The 21,738-nt window shown below is 34.0% G+C and overlaps 2 protein-coding genes across 2 annotated transcripts; both read right to left on the reverse strand.

Moving 5' to 3' along the window:
- Nucleotides 1–4,341: 4,341 nt before the first annotated feature.
- Nucleotides 4,342–15,842, reverse strand: LOC115969348 (disease resistance protein RGA2-like). The gene is made up of 19 exons (XM_031088969.1): nt 15,816–15,842; nt 11,999–15,516; nt 10,983–11,280; nt 10,690–10,839; nt 10,451–10,536; nt 9,520–9,770; nt 9,322–9,370; nt 8,334–8,972; nt 8,133–8,194; nt 7,652–7,723; nt 7,421–7,551; nt 6,568–6,645; nt 6,371–6,464; nt 6,172–6,262; nt 5,573–5,676; nt 5,396–5,494; nt 5,175–5,283; nt 4,841–4,966; nt 4,342–4,759 (listed from the first exon to the last, which is right to left on the reverse strand). Exon 2 carries the CDS (start codon nt 15,508–15,510, stop codon nt 12,010–12,012), a length of 3,501 nt encoding a protein of 1,166 aa, XP_030944829.1. The 5' UTR covers nt 15,511–15,516; nt 15,816–15,842; the 3' UTR covers nt 4,342–4,759; nt 4,841–4,966; nt 5,175–5,283; nt 5,396–5,494; nt 5,573–5,676; nt 6,172–6,262; nt 6,371–6,464; nt 6,568–6,645; nt 7,421–7,551; nt 7,652–7,723; nt 8,133–8,194; nt 8,334–8,972; nt 9,322–9,370; nt 9,520–9,770; nt 10,451–10,536; nt 10,690–10,839; nt 10,983–11,280; nt 11,999–12,009.
- Nucleotides 15,843–16,895: 1,053 nt separating this feature from the next.
- Nucleotides 16,896–21,428, reverse strand: LOC115966339 (putative disease resistance protein RGA1). The gene is made up of 4 exons (XM_031085587.1): nt 21,242–21,428; nt 20,975–21,017; nt 17,181–20,682; nt 16,896–16,975 (listed from the first exon to the last, which is right to left on the reverse strand). The coding sequence occupies exons 3-4, from the start codon at nt 20,674–20,676 to the stop codon at nt 16,896–16,898; spliced, it is 3,576 nt and encodes a 1,191-aa protein (XP_030941447.1). The 5' UTR covers nt 20,677–20,682; nt 20,975–21,017; nt 21,242–21,428.
- Nucleotides 21,429–21,738: the final 310 nt, after the last annotated feature.

Genomic DNA, 21,738 nt, shown 5'->3' on the forward strand with positions numbered 1-21,738 from the left:
AAATGTACAATTAGGTTGGGTACATCCAGAGTCAACTTGATAGAATTTGGTCACACTCAACGCCCAATTCCTCTAAACTCTATCTTTGCTCTAACAATCAATCCAAGATTTCGGACATCAAAGAGCGAACAAGATTTTTTTTTTTTTTTTTAATCCAGATTTGATTGACAACTTTGGTCAATCAATCTTCCATAAAAAAAATTGTCTTTACTCTTCAGTTTTGGCTAGTTCCATGTTGTTAACAGTCATGCAAGTACAAATTCTTACCAAGATCAGCAGAATGGTCCTTGGCGGAAGGTGATTAGTAACACTGCCAGCAGTGCATAAAGATTGTATCTATGGATATATCACCATTTGAATGATATTGTAGGGAAATTTGTGAGATGCAAAAATAGAGTAAAATATGCGCCAAAGAAAAACAATCACACAAAACAATATTTACATGGTTCAGCAATTTATTTACGTCCAAAGAGTTATAATGATTTTACTATTTATAATAAGAAAATATAAAATGTGGTAGTACAATTTTTTTTTCTCCTTAAAAAAAACACACTAAACCCTAATCTAAAATCAACGGTATTTCACTCATACATAGAGGATTTACAATGAGCTAAACATAGGCCTAAAAATTTTCCCCAGGGGACCCCAAGAAGGCTTGGTCTATGAAGTGCAGGCTTGGACCAATTCAAAAAGACATTACAAATTTTAATACATGTGTACAAAAAATTATACATTATCAATTATAATAAAAATCAATTCCCATTTTATATAGTAAAAAATCTACCAATTACATTCATTACTGGATCACTTAATAAATTATTGAAGCTTGCCATATTTCTCTTGCTTCAGCCGTAGGTACGAAAATATATTTCAATGCCTACATATGGCAGCACAAGGATTAAGCAAAAGACAAGAACTATAGTTTGTATGGAACCTCAAGATATAAAGAAGGGAATGCTGAACAATAACCCAGTTTAGACCTTGGTGAATGGTGATAAAATATTTTACAGATTACAGCACAAGGTATAGATAAACATGCAAAAGACATTTCTTTGTATTCTACAATAATGACAATAATTAAACCGAATGACAAAAAAGAAGACATAAAAAATAACACTAGGAGGTCTTGTAATTAAGGAGGACCAAATTTTACACGGTGCTCGATGAAATTTCATTGATATCGGGTGCCATCTTCCAAAAAAAAAAAATTCTCCGCTAATTACAAGTGGTGGCAAACTTGTAATTAAATCAAACATGCCTTCAATTTTATTTTCTTTTTCTTTTTTTTTGGATAAAACTAAAACTAAAATATAATCCTTCTTAAAAATATATATATATATATATATATATATGATATAGTGTTGTAACTTGTACATAGGTTATTCAGAATTTTTATTTTTAAGGAGGTGCATTTAACCACTAAGATAAGAATAGTGTTATCTTTTCCAATAATATTTTTGAAACAACCAAATGTTTGAATTCTACTAGAAACTATTTTTTGAGAATCAATTCATTTGGGAAACCTAATTTACTTACTATAAGTAATTTTTTCTTAAAAAAAAAAATTATATAAGTTAGTGGAGTCTCAATATTTTCAAGACTATTCTACTCTTTCTCAGTAAGTCATCAGTAACAAAAATGACTTTCAAAGCTTTTTTCTTCTTCTTTAAAGTTCTAGAAGTTCACGAAGTGCTAGACCGGACTAATTTCATTTACAACTCTAATGATGGCAAAATATATAATTTATGTAAGTAATTATTTCTCAGGTTTGGAACTAAACTTCAAATGTATTCGTAACACTAACAAATCATATTAAGATTCATAGTCTTAATATAAGCCTATTTAAAAAAATCTATATATTATTACTTTCGTGTTTGTGTGTTTTAATAAGTATTACTATTTCCTCAAAAAAAGAAAAAAAAAATTCATAGTCTTTTCTCAAAAAAAAAAAAAAAAAAAAAGATCCATAGTCATATAGTCAACGTTTTTTTTTTTCTCTCGTAAAATTCCATATAATGGGGAACATGAAACTGTGAAATTACCTTAGAAATTTGAGCTAGTAAATAAAGACCCTTATAAAATTGAAAGTCAACACCAAATATTAAAGACAATTTAATAGGAGCCCAAATGACTACATTGTTGGTAGACCAGAATTCTATATGTATAATCAATCTAAAGAAAATATGGGAATTGATTATTCAAATCAAAATATTATTTATTTATTTTTTTTTGGTTTCAGTAAAGGAAAATTTGAAGGTCTGCACATAATATGCATATCCTTCATTTGTGTTACCTGCATTTACATAAGCTGATCTTGGGAAGCACTCTTAAGTTCATATAGCTTACAAGCAAATATTTTTTCTTTGTCAACAATCTCATAACCTTTATTTGCTTAGACCCCTCAACTTGTTTGATGATATGGTTACCTATGTCTTCTTTTATATAAAGAATGGCTACATATGTCAGTTGTACTCTTTAGTTCAAGAGTTGTTAACTTGAAATTATTTAATTGATAATTGTTTATCGCAGAAATTGAAGATGTGGAAGAAGCAGCATTAGTATCCCTGTTATTGATAGCAAATGCTATTTATACATTCAAGTTTTACTATAGAACATTGTGGTGTTTGGAGTGGGATGGGCAATGTTGAGAACATTGTCTGATATGCTTCAATGTTGATGAAGAAAACCAAACTCGTATTGAACATTTGAAGCAAAAAACCAAAAAAGAGAACGCTTGAGAGGCAAGAACTTGCTTAGTTGGGAGAATAGATTCTGGTTTTGTCAGTACTTCATTTTGTTGGATGCCATTAGATGAGTGTTGACTCTCTACTCTAGTTTATGAATTTTTGGACTTTGTATTGATTGTTTTCCCTCATAAAGGGCAGGAGAGACCATACAACAATTCCTGTATACTTTAATTCTGATCCAAAATCATTGTACAATTATTTTTAATTGATTAAAATTACTATTATAAAAAAAATTTTGAAAAATCTTTTTATCATTTTTTGAGGAGAATGTTCTAACTTCTAAGTACATACATTGGTAGCATCCTAAAAACTTATACTATGAATATTAAAAGATATTAATTGTAAAAAAGTCGAAGAGTGGACATGGACTTCATAAACAACAGTTTAGTTAATCAAATTAAACTCACATCTTCAATTCGTTTTTTATTTTTTCTGATTATTATTCTAATTTTTTAATATCAGTATATCTTGCACTATACTCCCAATTCCAAATTAATTCTTTGGGAGATGCCATTCTAGTTATCATGGAAAAGCCATATTAGAGATTGAAACTTGCACTATTTTGTAACCTAAAGAATAATAATTACGCCGCATGAAGCAAATGTCACTAATTTGAATCTTTTATTCTCCCTCTTCTTCTTGCTTATCCAAAGAAAAAAAAAAAATGTGCACACTAGTTTGTCACAATTGTTTCTGTGTGTAATTTTTGTTGCATTATAGGCGTCATTAACATTGAAGTTTCTTCCATTAAGTGACTCGAGAAAAGATGTTCACAAGTACTGTATCTTTGGCTAGTCAAGAGTAAAATATGGAAAATTTGTAACCTAATGACAATACTGATAACTTTAAAGCTATGATACTTAATTTGTGTGTACGCACCTTTGTAGTTTGCCTTGGTGTAATAATTAGATGCCCCATTTACTGGAGTTTCAAACTTTCAATAAATAAGTTTCTTCCCCACAGGTTTGAAGGGGTTTCTGAAAAACAAGTTTCTTTATCATTATAAGAAATTTTATGGAATTAATTGGCCTGCTGCATTCAAGATGTGACTGATAAGATTCAGGACAACTAAGAATGGAACAAGTAACATCTCTAATTGGCATTACTTTTTAACTTTGTGATGGCAATTTTTTTTTTTTTTTAATTTTTAATTTCAGTGTCGGTATATTGTTCAAGTGCGTCTCTCTATTATAATATCTCATGTCATTTTGAATTGCCATATTCATATATGCTTAAAATTCCCTCTAAATGGGATACAAGCTTGGTGTCAAAAGTGGAGAATGGATGTTAGGTTCAATCCTAATTCCTGGCGTTTGAAGGGAAATGTCTGAAAATTTTTGGTGAGATTCTGTTGTTTAGGTAACATTTGGATCTCCCAAAATTTCAAAAGTGAGATTAGGGTACATCACAATGCCACATGAATCAAAGTTCTCTTAGATAACTTGATTTTTCCAAATGTTGCTAGGGGATTTTGCATTATGATTTTGTGTTGGGCATTGCCCAAAAATAGGGAGAGGATGCCCCATCAAATGTGTCTTATAAGGCTTAACATTGTAACAGCTAAGGTATTTTGAATATTGGAATGAACTGCAAATCCATCTGTAACCCTTTTATTAGTCTAATCATGGTGACCAAAGAGTTAATTGGCCCTTTTATAGTCTAACAAGAAACACAATTTGAAAATGAAAAACAACTTGAAAATGATTACAAGTACAAAACAAAGTATGCCTGATAAACGTTATTTACATACAATGACCTACTATGAAAACTAAGATCATCTGAGGACAAATTTCTCAATATTAATAAAAGGGAGAAGCACTGTAAAAGCTTTTGATCATGATCCATATACTTGGCATGTAATCTTGAGAACTCCAGTTCTTTCTTGCTAAGGACAAGCTCTAGTTTAGAGCAAGTTTCAACGATGGTTGATGATGTCAAAGCTGAAAGTGAGACAGCAGAACATGTTTGGAATGGCTATATTGTTTGATGGCCTGTGTAACACTGAGTAGAACCTCTGTATTCTATTTTTGGTTAGCGCTTTGTAAAACCAATGTCAGAATTGGTCCAACTCGTTCACAAGAATAAAAACTCACCAATTTATAAGAAGTTCAATTCAAAGAAGCCAGCATGGTCATGCATATATGGAGCTACTCAGGAGAGTCAAACAATGTAAGAATGCCTTCTAGTTCAACCACTGTTGTGCATCTCACTCTTTTCCCCTTCAGAAGATGAAGGAATGCAAAAGTCATCAGAATCTATCAACATAGTGGCAGTTCGAACTAACACATTCCAGTTTTAGTCATAACTGACTTAATTGTTAGAAATTTAAAGCCTTATTTGTTAGTAATACGATTAATGTCTAAACCTTATGTTACTAATTGAATAACAACAAATGTAAGTCAAGTTACAGCGATATACGTCCATTACCTTATCTACTAACTTTATGGAAATATCATCTTGAACATTTGTATGAACTGGGGCACCCAAACAAGTTGGCCTCTTAAGTTAGGACAACAAGGCTGATGAAAAGAGAAGACTGCAAAGATTAATTGACGTTAGTATTATTCAATGATTTGGTAGAGATGTAGAAGATCTTATTTGTGAAATGAAATCAACGTGTATAAGATGGCCAATCTCCATATGTATACCTCAATGTACAGTAAAATGTTGAAGTCACTGGAACAAAGGGCTCTATGAGGCCATGATAACAACATAAGATTTGATAGGTGGATGAACTATTACGAATTCTGTTCAGTAAAAATGATCCACTGCTTAGTATATAGATAGGAAATGGAAGTAACTATGGTGTAAAAGCTAAGCCTCACATTATATTGTTGGTTGTCAACAACCTGGTGCCAACTTGTAGGAACTACGAGATCACACCATGGATTCCTTCAGCATCCATGGATTGTGGACTGACCATAGAATCCTGTTCAACAAGTGGAACACATTAGCTATCCATTCTATGTTTGGGCAATAAGGCCTGGAAAATACAATCATCATTCTTAAGGCCAATTAATGATTATTAGAAAATTTTCAGGTTAAAAAAAAAAAAAAAAAAAAAACTCAGAAATGGTAAAATGGCTTAGGAAAACCCATAACTTAATCTTTGACAAAAAGTGAATCACATTCAAATTTCAACTTTCTCCTCTTTATTGGGAACTTTATCTTCTGCCAAAAGTCTAACAAAAAAATTTCTTAGTTTGTAATTGATTATATCTCAAGATTGAACATTCAAATCGAGATATATATGATGATCAATTGATCATAAGTATTTAAGTAGACTAATCACAGATGTAATATATAAAAGTGTTGAAGTCATTGCCTATCCAATATTATTCTAAATGATTATCTGAAAATTCTCAGGGATAAAATTAAATAAAAAACAAAAGAAAGAAAACGTGAGAATAGTAATATTGCTTACCAAAATCCATAACTTGATCTCAGGAAAAAATGCATCAAATTCGAGTTTCAATTTGTTTTCCTAATTGGGCTCTTCAATTTCTTACACAAATCTAAAGATAGAATTTCATAGTCTATCATTGATTATTTCTAAAGATCGAATATTCAAATAAAGATATATATGATGATAACAGTATGAAAGGCCAATCACAGATGCCTACCTCAGAATCTTGAAAAGTGTTGAAGTCACTGCTACAGCAACTTTAAGTTAGGGAGTCATACTGAAGATTTGAAAAGGGGATGAATTGTCAGAACCTGAATAAATTCAAGAAAGAAAAGAGCTTTTTCTGATTATAAAGATAGGAAATGGAAGCAACCATGGCATAAAGTGTAAACCATAGGAAAGCCTAGGCCTTACTTGATGCATTGTCGATGGTGATACTGAATATACCCAATCAACAATTGTAGATACATACAAGTTATGGTTCTAGTTGACCTGCAACCAGAAATTTTTGAGAAAAAAATAAAAAGAAAGAAAACTCAAGACAATAAAATTATTGTAGGTTGAGAATCACAGAAATCTTGAAGCAATTCAATCATAAGTAATACAACTTACTAAACATTATAATTTGATCTCAAAAGAAAAAATAAGCTAACCCTCTCATTCAATTTGTTTTGGATTTCAAGTCGTACTTCCTTATATTGTGCTGTACAGTAAACCAGAAAGTTCATCTACAAGTCTAATTAAAATAGAATAAATAATTTTTCATTGATTATTTCTCAAGTTCAAAACAAACTTCATATAAATTCTGAACATCAACAAACTTTTGTGAAGTCTGAAATTTGAATAACTAAAGAGCCCTACTTAATCCAAAATTGACAAGTCAAAACTTAACAAATGAAGACAATATAATAGAAACTAAAGAGCCCCAATCAATACATTGTTGGTAGCCCAGAATAAACACACAACACACACACACACACAATCTCAAGAAGTTATGAATTGATTTTTCAAATGAAAATACTTGATTTTTGTTGTAGGGAGGAAATTTGAAGATCTAAGTATGCTATGCAGCAAAATATGTTGCACTATATGAGAAAACAAAAATTCTAAGGAAACTATTAAAAAATAAGTGCATAAGATATTCTATTTCAAAGTGAAATATTAAAAAAAAAAAAAAAAAGGACATTTGAGAAAACAAAATACCAATTTTAGATTCTTTAGAGCTTAGATTAGAGATCAAAACTCAAAATTTTATCTAGATACTTACAATCTTAAATTATCTATGCTGAAGTACAAGAACTCTAATTGGGAAATTAAGTATTTCCAGCATCTACTAGTTAGTAAGGTACCGCATCCTTCCCCCTGTTGATAGAAATCTCAGCTTCTTGCAAGTTGCATCTGTTTAAAGACAGCTCATCAAATAAATGACAGCTTCCCCAACTATAGTGGAAAGGCATCCACTCTTGCCAATTCTTTGATTTTCAAATATGTTACTAACACTTGTTCAAAAAGATGAGCCAGCAACTTGAGCATTGGTCACCACCCACATAATGTTTGACTTGTGTGCAACCTAAAATGTCAGACAACCTTTGAACAAAAAGGAAAAAAAAAAAAAAAAAATTGTGCAAGTTCCTCCAATAATTTAACAAATAATTTTTCAATCTTCTATGGATCCAAATTATGTTACCAAAGTCAGATAACACCACAATATAGAGTATGTAACTGAAAAATCATAATGAGTATGCAATTCAGCGCATTCTCTTTTCCCAATTTGACAGAATATGAGAATCTTTAGTAATAGAGAAAACTTAGATTTTGAAAAATAGCGGATGCTAATGCTTTAAAGTGTGAAATAGCATAGAGTCTCAGCTTTAGATTTTGAAATGCTACCAATAATAGATTCATGTCTATGATTAGAAAATGGAATAGAAAAAAACAGTTCCAAAATGAAGAACGTGGAAAAGAGCAAATTACATTACCTTGAAGAATTCCATATAACTCGCACAGAGTCATCAAACTCCCCACTGCTGTCAATTTGCCACTGAAATATAAATCAACAATGAATTTGAAAGGGAACAAAAAATTTAGTATATTGTACACAAAATTGACAATAAAAAAAGGAAACAGTGATAATAAAATTTTTTGGAAGAGAGATAATAGAAGGGAAGAAAAAAAATCACAAATTTTAGTGAATAACAAAGAAGCAATGAAATCAATTTAAAAGTCCATCTATTGTGATTCAAAGTGAACAATCTTTTATCCCTGGTCCACTCTGACTAGTTCTCTCTCCTTTTCAAAGTGAACAGTAGTTTTGACTGTAAGCTAGGGCTTCACAAGTGTATAAGTTAAAATAAACCTTCAACTACTGTGTCGAACCTTCCACTTAATTACATGTCCAAAGAGAGGGATTGCACTCCATCTTTACTGGAAGGTAGGGGCATTCTTGTCCCTGGAATTCATTTGTTGAAGAGATACAGAGCTTCTCCACCCCAACACAATCAATATTAATGACTCAAACTGATGATATAAATGGGTATCAATATAATAAAGATAAAATGACATCTAAACTTACAAATTCACCTCAAAATTTTGTAGGTCCTGGAATTTGTAATAAGTAGGGGAAGAAATCTAATTGTTCCTATCCTTACCGCCATGACTGAGTTCAGCAGGAAATATCTTATTCCTTCTTTTCACTGGCTTGGATTTCATCAAAAAAGAGCACAATATGGATGGAATTGATGTAAAGTGTCTATTTTTCATTTTTGATTATGACATAGGTGATCCTTAATTTCCCTTTTCCCTTTGCTATGTATACTTTTCTGAACATAGAATGCACAATCAGTAATAAATATAATGCTAGAACTTTGAACTACAATTGAAAAGCTAGATTTCAAGAAAAGAGAGCAATTACTAGGCCAATTGTTAAAAGTACGAAAGCAAATATGATAATTGGCTAAAGCTCAAGAACAATATAATATTGGGAAAATATGAATCATTTTGTGTAAATTTAAACTTTATCCATGACACTTACGCAAGCATTTATTAATTTTTTTTTTTAAAAAGAAAAAAAATCCATTTTTCATGCATTATATTATGTTGGGGGAAGGGCAATAAAAAAGAAATTAACAAAATCTTTCCAAGAGAGTTAGACAGATTAAGTAAACAAACCTGTTCACGCATTAGCGGACCTTGGTTGAAATTCAAGAACCAAGTCTTCCTACCGGCACATTATGCCTAAATTATGAGAAAAGCTTGAAGAAAGTGAAAAATATTATGGAAGAAATAACAAATAATTTATGAATGAAATTTTGATATTTCATTCTTATATGAAAGACAGAGTGAAGAGTCAGTTATGGATGGACTCACCACCAGCTTTTTCTGATATCACATAAGCTTCAAGATGCTACTAGGTGGATGACATAACAGTCAAACTGTTTTAGATGACAATCTTGGAAAACCTGGGGCATTACCTTCAACTCATCCTTCCTTTTAATGATGAAAATCTTGGACAATAAAATATCTAATATATTGCATAATGTGGTGAGGGAGCACATGCATCAGCTTTAGGGAATCATGATTGTCATATGCTGCTCCTAAGTAGAATCTTCCCTTCTCTTCTAGAATGGGATACTAGGGCCATCAGTAATAGAAAAAACAATTACAATTCCACAAATGCAAAAGGAACGTTACCCAACTATGTGCACAAAGGATTATAATATGTAATGATTATTCTAAATAACCATCTCATATGAAAACATAGTTGTAGCACATGAAACAAGCACAAAAGATTCCTTAGTTTATTGTTATTAATGTATGTAGCCAGAGTTTAATATCCAAAACCAAAAACTTGAAGAATTTTTTCTATTGAGCTCACTCGCTAGTATAGTTTCCAGAGTATGAAAGAGCAAAACTCCTCAAGTTCTTCAAAATTTGAACCCATCCTGAATAAGAGACCCGCTTAAGCATTCAATAACTTGGAAAAACTGAGAAAGTCTATAATAAAGAAAAGGAATAATAATTCCCTCTTTAATTTGAAGAAATCCTTCACTTTGTTTTGCGCACAAGGAGCTTTTATATGAACTTACAATCTCTAATGCTCAATTTAATTTGCTAGCTTTTGAAGTTTCCAAATGCAAAAGCTTAATGTATATGCCCATTGTTTTCTTTTCCTTTTTCTATGCAACAAGTTTGTATATGTTGTAGGAAAAGTAATAGGGAAGAGGGGATCTTTGGCATGAATGGTATATTTGTTGGATTCATACAATACTTCATAAATGAGAAGAGAAGAAAATCTTACCAACTTTAAAGAACTTCTACTAAACTCCATTGAATTAGTCAAATTGTTCTTCCGGCTGAATACAATATATATGTTGTCACTAGCACCTACACATCAAGACAATATAGTTCATTAACAAAGAAAAATTTTAGGGAAAACTAAACTGAGATAGGAAGAAAGTAGAGCAATTATGAATAGAATCAGTTGATTTAAGATAAACCATCAAAGAAGAGATGAGGATTAAGTTTAAGCAAACATACCACACATACTGTTGTAACAATATATATGTGTCATCGCCCTCAACACATCTATTTATTTAACTTTGAGACAGTTATGAACAAATAGACGTAGCAATTTGGTGATCAAATGCATGAAATCCACTTTAGGGAGATAAGTAAGGTCCTTGCATCCTATAAGTACCAAATGTTGAAGAGAGAAAAGTTAGTACAACGACTCTAGCAAATTGTACATTCCATAATATCAACAATTTCAGAAAACAGTAGATGAAATAAAGAAATAAGAAGAATAGAAGATGAGATTTGGGGGAACTCACAAAATTTTAATAAACTCCAACCAGATAGGAATCAAATTGACACCCCCACTAGACTGTGTGCAATTGTTAGCCACTCTAGCAGCAACAACAATAAGCAATATCCAGCTTTTGCTGTAAAGTGAGCATCACGTTGGCAATAACTTCTAAAAAAATTCTTGACCAATTTAAGAAACCTTCCACTTGGCTAACACCAGAGAACATCTCTTTAGTAGGGGAATTGGAGCTCTTGAGGAGAGAAAATGTTAACCCATGATCCACTTAAGTATAGTACGCAGGTCTTGTATGAAACCATTCGTTTCTACTAGAGTAAAATGTTAGGGCCATTAGTAACAGAAAATAATTAGTTGTATACAAAGAACAAAAATAAGATCCACTCAAGCCATCAAAAGCAAAAAAAAAAAAAAAAAACATGGGAAAATTTTATACAAAAGAAAACTTCAAATGCAAGTATTGCTTTTGACTTTACAAAGTTCTACAGTTTATAAGGTCTTAAAAAAAATTATATAAATAAATTTAAGAGCTTATCTCTTAAAGAGATTAAGAGAGATAAGCTCTTAAAATTTTAAATCCACCAATAATTGAATTGTTAAATAAAATTACAAAATAGTAGTGGGAGTACGTTATAAATTTTAATAGCAAAACCAGAGGAAAAAACAAGTTTGGTTGGCAAGTTAGATACCTCTGCGCCTAAATTGTAAATTGTATCCATCCCAATGTTCAGATTTTTTGAAGGTTTGTCCAACTGAGTGACAGTCCAACAGTAATCTAATCATGCCAAAATAATTTTATAAAAATACTACCGAATATTAAATTCAATGATAGAAGAGAATAGAATATGCAATCCAGGATACTTTAACTGATCTGATCAGAAATTGCCAAAACATTTATTAAAAAAAAAAAAAAAACAAAACAAAAGAATTTGGCGGAAACTTAAAAAAGAGAAAAGAATTGGAGGCAATTAAGAATATAATATTGATTTAAATGAGAGTATGATAAGTGGATTTGACTACACATACCGCTTGTTCGCTTAATAGATTCTGATATCTGGAATATGGGCAATTTTGTACTGCTCTTTTCCACCAATTGCACAACTTTCCTTTAACTTGGAGCAACGAAAGATTTCCAGAATTTGAAGAGAAGAAAGCTTGGTCAACCACTCAGGCAAAGTTTCCATGGCTTCAAAGTGAGATATGAAGAGACTTTCAAGGGCAGTCAAGATTTGAATATTGTCCGGTATGGACTTAAGTTTAGGCCACCCTCTCAATTCTAAATGTTGCAGGGATGCGTGCAAGTGTTCGATAGAAACGAGACTAGGGAAATCATCCAGCTCCTCACAAAACTTGCCAATCGCCAAAGTCTTCAGGCGGGTGAGAGATTCTAAACCCTCTGGGAGACTCGTCAATTTAGGACAATGACAAATTCGTAATTCGATAAGAGAATGCAATCCTCTTAAATAAGGTATTGATATCAGATTATCGCAATACCTAATTTTTAATTGGGTAAGAGAATGCAATTGTCCTAGATTTGGAATAGATTTCAATTTACCACAACGCTGAATCTCTAGCAGGGTAAGAGACGTGCATGATTGTAGCCCAGTAGGTAGAATAACACACCCAGATATCTCCAAGCGTTGAAGATGGGATGGGACACCTTGTATTTGTAATTTCCAACAGACTTTTATTTTAAGCGATCGAAGAGAGGTGCAGAAGGCCCATACATCCTCATGTGACACGATGGACACCAAATCGGCCCATCCCGCTACCGTCAGAGACATGAGACTCCCATTTTTTTGCAATAACTTCTCTGGCAGACAAGCAAGTCCTGAAATATTCCAAACCTCGAGGGACGTGAGTGTGGTAAGCTTGCTGATAATGTTTTCAAATGTCGTGCTACACATGTCCCTAATGAGTAATTTCTTTAGACTCGAAAAAAAACATGGAGCACTTTTCAGTTGGTTACAAAATTGAATGCTCAACTCCTCAAGGCAAGGAAACACCATTAGGCCTGTTGTTGTTGCTGGCTCCATCACATCCGTCCATTCCTCTAGATTGGGCATTCTACTCAAATCAAGTTTTCTCAAAGCTGGGAACAATATAGTGCCATCACTTCCATTATTATAGTTACTGTAAAACTCAGTTCCTATACGTCTTACACCATCCATACCTTTTATTGTAAGAACCGTAAGATGGGGTAGAAGCCCAAGAGTGGGAAGAACCTCACATTTTCTGCAATTGCCAAATTCGATCTCAATCAAATTGCCAAATAGCAGAGACATCCATGATGGGAATTTCTTTCCTCCAAAGCCATCAATTGCTAAGCTCTTCAAATGTCGGTGAGGCTTGAGACCTTCCAACACCTCTTCATCATTCTCGTGGTTGCCTTCTCTTTCCGATCCCCGTCTCGTCCAGTAAAATCTCAACTTGTATATTTTGGCCTTTTCTTCTAAATTTGCTCTTCGGGCTTCTTCTCTATCTCTCACATGCCCTAGATTCCAGAGGTTTAATTTTCCTCTAAGTTGATTTAAGCATCCCAATTCCTCGATCCGATGACCTGCATCTTGACCCACAATAAAACATGGCAATGTTTGTAGACACGTCAATTGCCCTATATCCTTAAGTTTTTCATAAAAGCCATAAGGGATATAAATATGCCTTAAGTTTATCAATTGTTTTAGATCTTCAGGAGGCTCTCTGACATTTCGGCAACCTTCGATTCTTAAAGTTTGCAAATTGTAGAGTTTGGTGATGGACTTTGGTAATGCTCTGATGGATAAACTTGCGACGCTGAGAAGCCTCAAATGTATTAAAAGGCCAACTGAACTTGGCAATTCTTTTATAGAGTTTCCATTTAATTTTAGAACACGTAAGCAATTAAAATTTAATAACGTGTTGCCAAGCACAACATTTTTTGAAACAAATGTGCGCAATCTCCTAACATCATCTTTTGAAGATGGAATTCTTGGTATAATTTTACCATCAGATTCGATAAATAAATATCGTGTGTAACTGATGTCACCCTCCAAATCCTTATTCAAAAATAAGGTCTCAAATTTTGAAACTGAGAGTGCAAGATCATGTACCAAATCATGCATCTTGCAAATGATAATATTATCAAACTCATCCTTTTTCTCATCTTGAAATAAGGAATTTGCCAACAAGATGTCAAAATACATGTTACCAATATCCTCCATTACCACACAACTTCCTTGAGATGGTTGAAGGAACCCTTCAGCCATCCAAAACTGAATTAACTCTTCCTTTGCAATCATGTAATCTTTAGGAAAAATTGAACAATATGCAAAGCATTTTTTAAGAGATGGTGATTGCAGATGATCAAAGCTCAATTTTAATATTGGTAACATTTCATGGCTAACATGTGGGTAATTCCAAATTTCATTGTTTTGAATTGCTAACCATTCATTTTTGACTTTTTTACGAGCCATTGTCCCTCCTAGGACTTTTGCTGCTAATGGGACCCCTCCACATTTTTTGGCAATATCATATCCGATAGCCTCCAAATCTGGAGTTAATGGAGTTGAAGATACTTTTTTCTTGATTATGGACCAGCATTCTGCCTCAGGTAGTCTTTCTAAGTGATGCCGGGGATGTGTCTCCATGATTTCTGCCACTTTGTCACTACGGGTTGTAACAATAATACTGTTTCCAGTATTTGACATAATTCCTAACAACCAATCCCTTAATGTATCCCATTTTAGTAGAACTTCATTCCATACATCATCAAGAATTAGAAGATATTTTTTCCCCTGCAACTCTTTTTGAAGGTTTTGAAGTACCGTATTCTTACTTACTGAAAGACTTGAGTTATTGGTAAGGGATTCAAGAATCCCTCTTAAAATATTTTGTTCATTAAAATCATCAGAGACACATACCCACATTGTCTTATCAAAATGTTTTTTTACTAGCTCATGATTGTACACTAGTTTTGCAAAAGTTGTCTTTCCCAAACCAGCCATGCCGACTATAGGAATGACGGAGAGTTGTTGATTGGTTGCACTAGTCAGCAAGCTCACTATTTTTGAAACTTGACTTTTCCTTCCTACAACTTCTGAATGATCAAGAAAGGAGTCTGTCTCTCTAGTTGGAACAATCTCAACATTTGAATCTACTGACAATATTCTAGCAAGTCCAAACCCATTTACCAACCCATTTACTTTTGCTAGTTTTTCCTGAACAGCCTTAATTTTTTTCGCCATGGAGAGACTGAAAATAAATGGGTCGAGGAAGTTTACCTTTCTCTTCCTTTCGTTTTCGACCTCTATCTTTTGCCGGAGATTCTCGTACATAAACTCGTCCAGCACATCGTCAGCTTCATAAGCAACATCTTCAAGCTTTTGGAGCCAAAGCTTCACAGACTCATCTCTCACTTGTCTTCTCTCGGCATCAGTCAAAACAGCTCGAATCATGGTTAATGATTCACCAAGCCCTCTCAGCTCCTCCTTGCAGCTCCGAGCATTGCCGATCAGCTCAGTAGCAAATGAAATCACCCTGCTTACGATTTCCTCTGCCATCGTGCTCTGATGATAAGTCAAAAATAAATTGAAAACCATTCATAAACTATAGAAGAACTGGTGATGCGTCAAAAAACTAACAACTATTATTGATGGAAGAGTGAAACTATAGAAGAATTGTGCTTGTGATGCGTTAAAGACTTAACAGCCATCGTTTTCTTCTTCTTTCTCTTTTTCTTTCTTTTTTTTTTTTTAATAAATTGTCTTCATTTTCTAATGAAAAGTAATTGTAAAGTTTGTAAACATAATTGGTTAGAAGTATCTAGTTTGTAAATGATCAAATGAGCATTGCGTGCTTTCATTACCACAAGTACAACAACTGTAGTGGAATAGCAAAAAATGATCTGTTGCATGCATGTATAAAGATGATTTAGTTCTTAGATTACACCTTTGAGAACGACAGTTTTGTTCCCATACAGGGGTAAAAAAGTAAATAACAGAAAAACACTTTTCCTTCTTTACAAGGTGGAGGATCAGGTTTGAGTTATGAAGCAGAAATTGATAGTCATAGTCATAACAATATTGATGAAAACAATAATAAGATGAAGCACAAATTATTTCCAGAACAGAGTCTTACTTGGCAATGTGAAAACTTGAATTTCTTCTTTGAGAATCAATGCACTTGTTGATCTTTTGTAATAAGAGTTATGAAGCAGAAATTGATAGTCACAGTCATAACAATATTGATGAAAACAATAATAAGATGAAGCACAAATTATTTCCAGAACAGAGTCTTACTTGGCAATATGAAAACTTGAATTTCTTCTTTGAGAATCAATGCACTTGTTGAACTTTTGTAATAAGAGATTACAATTTTGGAATTTGAGATTACAAAATAAGGAAAATGGTAAAAAAAGAAGAGGATGGGAATTGGCCAGTTCACTAGATGATCACAACCATCCATCTGGAGAGGGTGGATCCCATCACCTGTCCTTCCATGGTCTTTTAGGTGCAGGTGCCAAGTTCCACCCCCTTCCTTTCCTTGCTTACACCATAGTAGCACAGTTACCTAAGTACTAACTAGAAGTTACAACACTTGGCTGAAATAGAAGAAAAAGAACTAGACCGAAGAGTTCAACTTTTTTAAAGTAAAAATCTAGCTAACTAGTTAACCCATAATAAGAAATGACAAGCTTAGATAGAACTTTGTCAAATCAGAGCCACCAAATCCAATAGAGCTAGATTTGGATAGTCCCAAGTGCCGCTCAGTACAACTCCATGCCGGTACATTTTCTCACCATGCTTTGAGAAGATAAAATAATGATGGTAGTGTGGGGGTACACTAAAAAAGTTTTGAGTTTTTACACAAATAATAATTAGGTCTATACCTGGATTCTAGCTAGGGCTATCCGACGCTTCTTGTGTGAATTAAAATGATCCCAACCCTACTCATCAGTGGCAGTGTAAAACTCCCACACTGCTTGTGGGTTAGTGAAGTTAACAAATGCATACCCTTTGTTAAATCCTGTGCTGCAAAAAAACAAAAGAAAAAGAAAATCAGGGAAGCTAATTACAATATTTGAGTACCTTAAAAAAGAAAAACAAGGTACTCAAGTTTTTTAAGCTCGAGTACCTTTAAAATGTTAGCTCTTATTTCAAGTGACTCACCTATTTAAAACTTGATTTTGTGAAACTCGAGTACTAAAACGTGGTACTCGAACTTAAAATACCATTGTTTGAGTACTCAAGTACTCCAATTTTGTACTGCTCTTTTCCACCAATTGCACAACTTTCCTTTAACTTGGAGCAACGAAAGATTTCCAGAATTTGAAGAGAAGAGAGCTTGGTCAACCACTCAGGCAAAGTTTCCATGCCTTCAAAGTGAGATATGAAGAGACTTTCAAGGGCAGTCAAGACTTGAATATTGTCCGGTATGGACTTAAGTTTGGGCCACCCTCTCAATTCTAAATGTTGCAGGGATGCGTGCAAGTGTTCGATAGAAACGAGACTCGGGAAATCATCCAGCTCCTCACAAAACTTGCCAATCGCCAAAGTCTTCAAGCGGGTGAGAGATTCTAAACCCTCTGGGAGACTCGTCAATTTAGGACAATGACAAATTTGTAATTCGATAAGAGAATCCAATCCTCTTAAATCAGGTATTGATATCAGATTATCGCAATACCTAATTTTTAATTGAGTAAGAGAACGCAATTGTCCTAGATTTGGAATTGATTTCAATTTATCACAACGCTGAATCTCTAGTAGGGTAAGAGACGTGCATGATTGTAGCCCAGTAGGTAGAATAACACACCCAGATATCTCCAAGCGTTGAAGATGGGATGGGACACCTTGTATTTGTAATTTCCAACAGACTTTTATTTTAAGCGATCGAAGAGAGGTGCAGAAGGCCCATACATCCTCATGTGACACGATGGACACCAAATCGGCCCATCCCGCTACCGTCAGAGACATGAGACTCCCATTTTTTTGCAATAACTTCTCTGGCAGACAAGCAAGTCCTGAAATATTCCAAACCTCGAGGGACGTGAGTGTGGTAAGCTTGCTGATAATGTTTTCAAATGTCGTGCTACACATGTCCCTAATGAGTAATTTCTTTAGACTCGAAAAAAGACATGGAGCACTTTTCAGTTGGTTACAAAATTGAATGCTCAACTCCTCAAGGCAAGGAAACACCATTAGGCCTGTTGTTGTTGCTGGCTCCATCACATCCGTCCATTCCTCTAGATTGGGCATTCTACTCAAATCAAGTTTTCTCAAAGCTGGGAACAATATAGTGCCATCACTTCCATTATTATAGTTACTGTAAAACTCAGTTCCTATACGTCTTACACCATCCATACCTTTTATTGTAAGAACCGTAAGATGGGGTAGAAGCCCAAGAGTGGGAAGAACCTCACATTTTCTGCAATTGCCAAATTCGATCTCAATCAAATTGCCAAATAGCAGAGACATCCATGATGGGAATTTCTTTCCTCCAAAGCCATCAATTGCTAAGCTCTTCAAATGTCGGTGAGGCTTGAGACCTTCCAACACCTCTTCATCATTCTCGTGGTTGCCTTCTCTTTCCGATCCCCGTCTCGTCCAGTAAAATCTCAACTTGTATATTTTGGCCTTTTCTTCTAAATTTGCTTTTCGGGCTTCTTCTCTATCTCTCACATGCCCTAGATTCCAGAGGTTTAATTTTCCTCTAAGTTGATTTAAGCATCCCAATTCCTCGATCCGATGACCTGCATCTTGACCCACAATAAAACATGGCAATGTTTGCAGACACGTCAATTGCCCTATATCCTTAAGTTTTTCATAAAAGCCATAAGGGATATAAATATGCCTTAAGTTTATCAATTGTTTTAGATCTTCAGGAGGCTCTCTGACATTTTGGCAACCTTCGATTCTTAAAGTTTGCAAATTGTAGAGTTTGGTGATGGACTTTGGTAATGCTCTGATGGATAAACTTGCGACGCTGAGAAGCCTCAAATGTATTAAAAGGCCAACTGAACTTGGCAATTCTTTTATAGAGTTTCCATTTAATTTTAGAACACGTAAGCAATTAAAATTTAATAACGTGTTGCCAAGCACAACATTTTTTGAAACAAATGTGCGCAATCTCCTAACATCATCTTTTGAAGATGGAATTCTTGGTATAATTTTACCATCAGATTCGATAAATAAATATCGTGTGTAACTGATGTCACCCTCCAAATCCTTATTCAAAAATAAGGTCTCAGATTTTGAAACTGAGAGTGCAAGATCATGTACCAAATCATGCATCTTGCAAATGATAATATTATCAAACTCATCCTTTTTCTCATCTTGAAATAAGGAATTTGCCAACAAGATATCAAAATACATGTTACCAATATCCTCCATTACCACACAACTTCCTTGAGATGGTTGAAGGAACCCTTCAGCCATCCAAAACTGAATTAACTCTTCCTTTGCAATCATGTAATCTTTAGGAAAAATTGAACAATATGCAAAGCATTTTTTAAGAGATGGTGATTGCAGATGATCAAAGCTCAATTTTAATATTGGTAACATTTCATGGCTAACATGTGGGTAATTCCAAATTTCATTGTTTTGAATTGCTAACCATTCATTTTTGACTTTTTTACGAGCCATTGTCCCTCCTAGGACTTTTGCTGCTAATGGGACCCCTCCACATTTTTTGGCAATATCATATCCGATAGCCTCCAAATCTGGAGTTAATGGAGTTGAAGATACTTTTTTCTTGATTATGGACCAGCATTCTGCCTCAGGTAGTCTTTCTAAGTGATGCCGGGGATGTGTCTCCATGATTTCTGCCACTTTGTCACTACGGGTTGTAACAATAATACTGTTTCCAGTATTTGACATAATTCCTAACAACCAATCCCTTAATGTATCCCATTTTAGTAGAACTTCATTCCATACATCATCAAGAATTAGAAGATATTTTTTCCCCTGCAACTCTTTTTGAAGGTTTTGAAGTACTGTATTCTTACTTACTGAAAGACTTGAGTTATTGGTAAGGGATTCAAGAATCCCTCTTAAAATATTTTTGTCATTAAAATCATCAGAGACACATACCCACATTGTCTTATCAAAATGTTTTTTTACTAGCTCATGATTGTACACTAGTTTTGCAAAAGTTGTCTTTCCCAAACCAGCCATGCCGACTATAGGAATGACGGAGAGTTGTTGATTGGTTGCACTAGTCAGCAAGCTCACTATTTTTGAAACTTCACTTTTCCTTCCTACAACTTCTGAATGATCAAGAAAGGAGTCTGTCTCTCTAGTTGGAACAATCTCAACATTTGAATCTACTGACAATATTCTAGCAAGTCCAAACCCATTTGCCAACCCATTTACTTTTGCTAGTTTTTCCTGAACAGCCTTAATTTTTTTCGCCATGGAGAGACTGAAAATAAATGGGTCGAGGAAGTTTACCTTTCTCTTCCTTTCATTTTCGACCTCTATCTTTTGCCGGAGATTCTCGTACATAAACTCGTCCAGCACATCGTCAGCTTCATAAGCAACATCTTCAAGCTTTTGGAGCCAAAGCTTCACAGACTCATCTCTCACTTGTCTTCTCTCGGCATCAGTCAAAACAGCTCGAATCATGGTTAATGATTCACCAAGCCCTCTCAGCTCCTCCTTGCAGCTCCGAGCATTGCCGATCAGCTCAGTAGCAAATGAAATCACCCTGCTTACGATTTCCTCTGCCATCGTGCTCTGATGATAAGTCAAAAATAAATTGAAAACCATTCATAAACTATAGAAGAACTGGTGATGCGTCAAAAAACTAACAACTATTATTGATGGAAGAGTGAAACTATAGAAGAATTGTGCTTGTGATGCGTTAAAGACTTAACAGCCATCGTTTTCTTCTTCTTTCTCTTTTTTTTTTTTTTTTAATAAATTGTCTTCATTTTCTAATGAAAAGTAATTGTAAAGTTTGTAAACATAATTGGTTAGAAGTATCTAGTTTGTAAATGATCAAATGAGCATTGCGTGCTTTCATTACCACAAGTACAACTGTAGTGGAATAGCAAAAAATGATCTGTTGCCTGCATGTATAAAGATGATTTAGTTCTTAGATTACACCTTTGAGAACGACAATTTTGTTCCCATACAGGGGTAAAAATGTAAATAACAGAAAAACACTTTTCCTTCTTTACAAGGTGGAGGATCAGGTTTGAGTTATGAAGCAGAAATTGATAGTCATAGTCATAACAATATTGATGAAAACAATAATAAGATGAAGCACAAATTATTTCCAGAACAGTCTTACTTGGCAATGTGAAAACTTGAATTTCTTCTTTGAGAATCAATGCACTTGTTGATCTTTTGTAATAAGAGATTACAATTTTGGAATTTGAGATTACAAAATAAGGAAAATGGTAAGAAAAGAAGAGGATGGGAAGAGGATGGGAATTGGCCAGTTCACTAGATGATCACAACCATCCATCTGGAGAGGGTGGATCCCATCACCTGTCCTTTCATGGTCTTTTAGGTAAAGGTGCCAAGTTCCACCCCCTTCCTTTCCTTGCTTACACCATAGTAGCACATTTACCTAAGCACTAACTAGAAGTTACAAAACTTGGCTAAAATAGAAGAAAAAGAACCAGACCGAAGAGTTCAACTTTTTTAAAGTAAAAAACTAGCTAACTAATTAACCCATAATGAGAAATGACAAGCTTAGATAGAACTTTGTCAAATCAGAGCCACCAAATCCAACAGAGCTAAATGATGGTAGTGTGGGGGTACACTAAAAAAGTTTTGAGTTTT

This window comes from Quercus lobata, chromosome 11, assembly GCF_001633185.2.
Source record: "Quercus lobata isolate SW786 chromosome 11, ValleyOak3.0 Primary Assembly, whole genome shotgun sequence".
Taxonomy (NCBI): domain Eukaryota; kingdom Viridiplantae; phylum Streptophyta; class Magnoliopsida; order Fagales; family Fagaceae; genus Quercus; species Quercus lobata.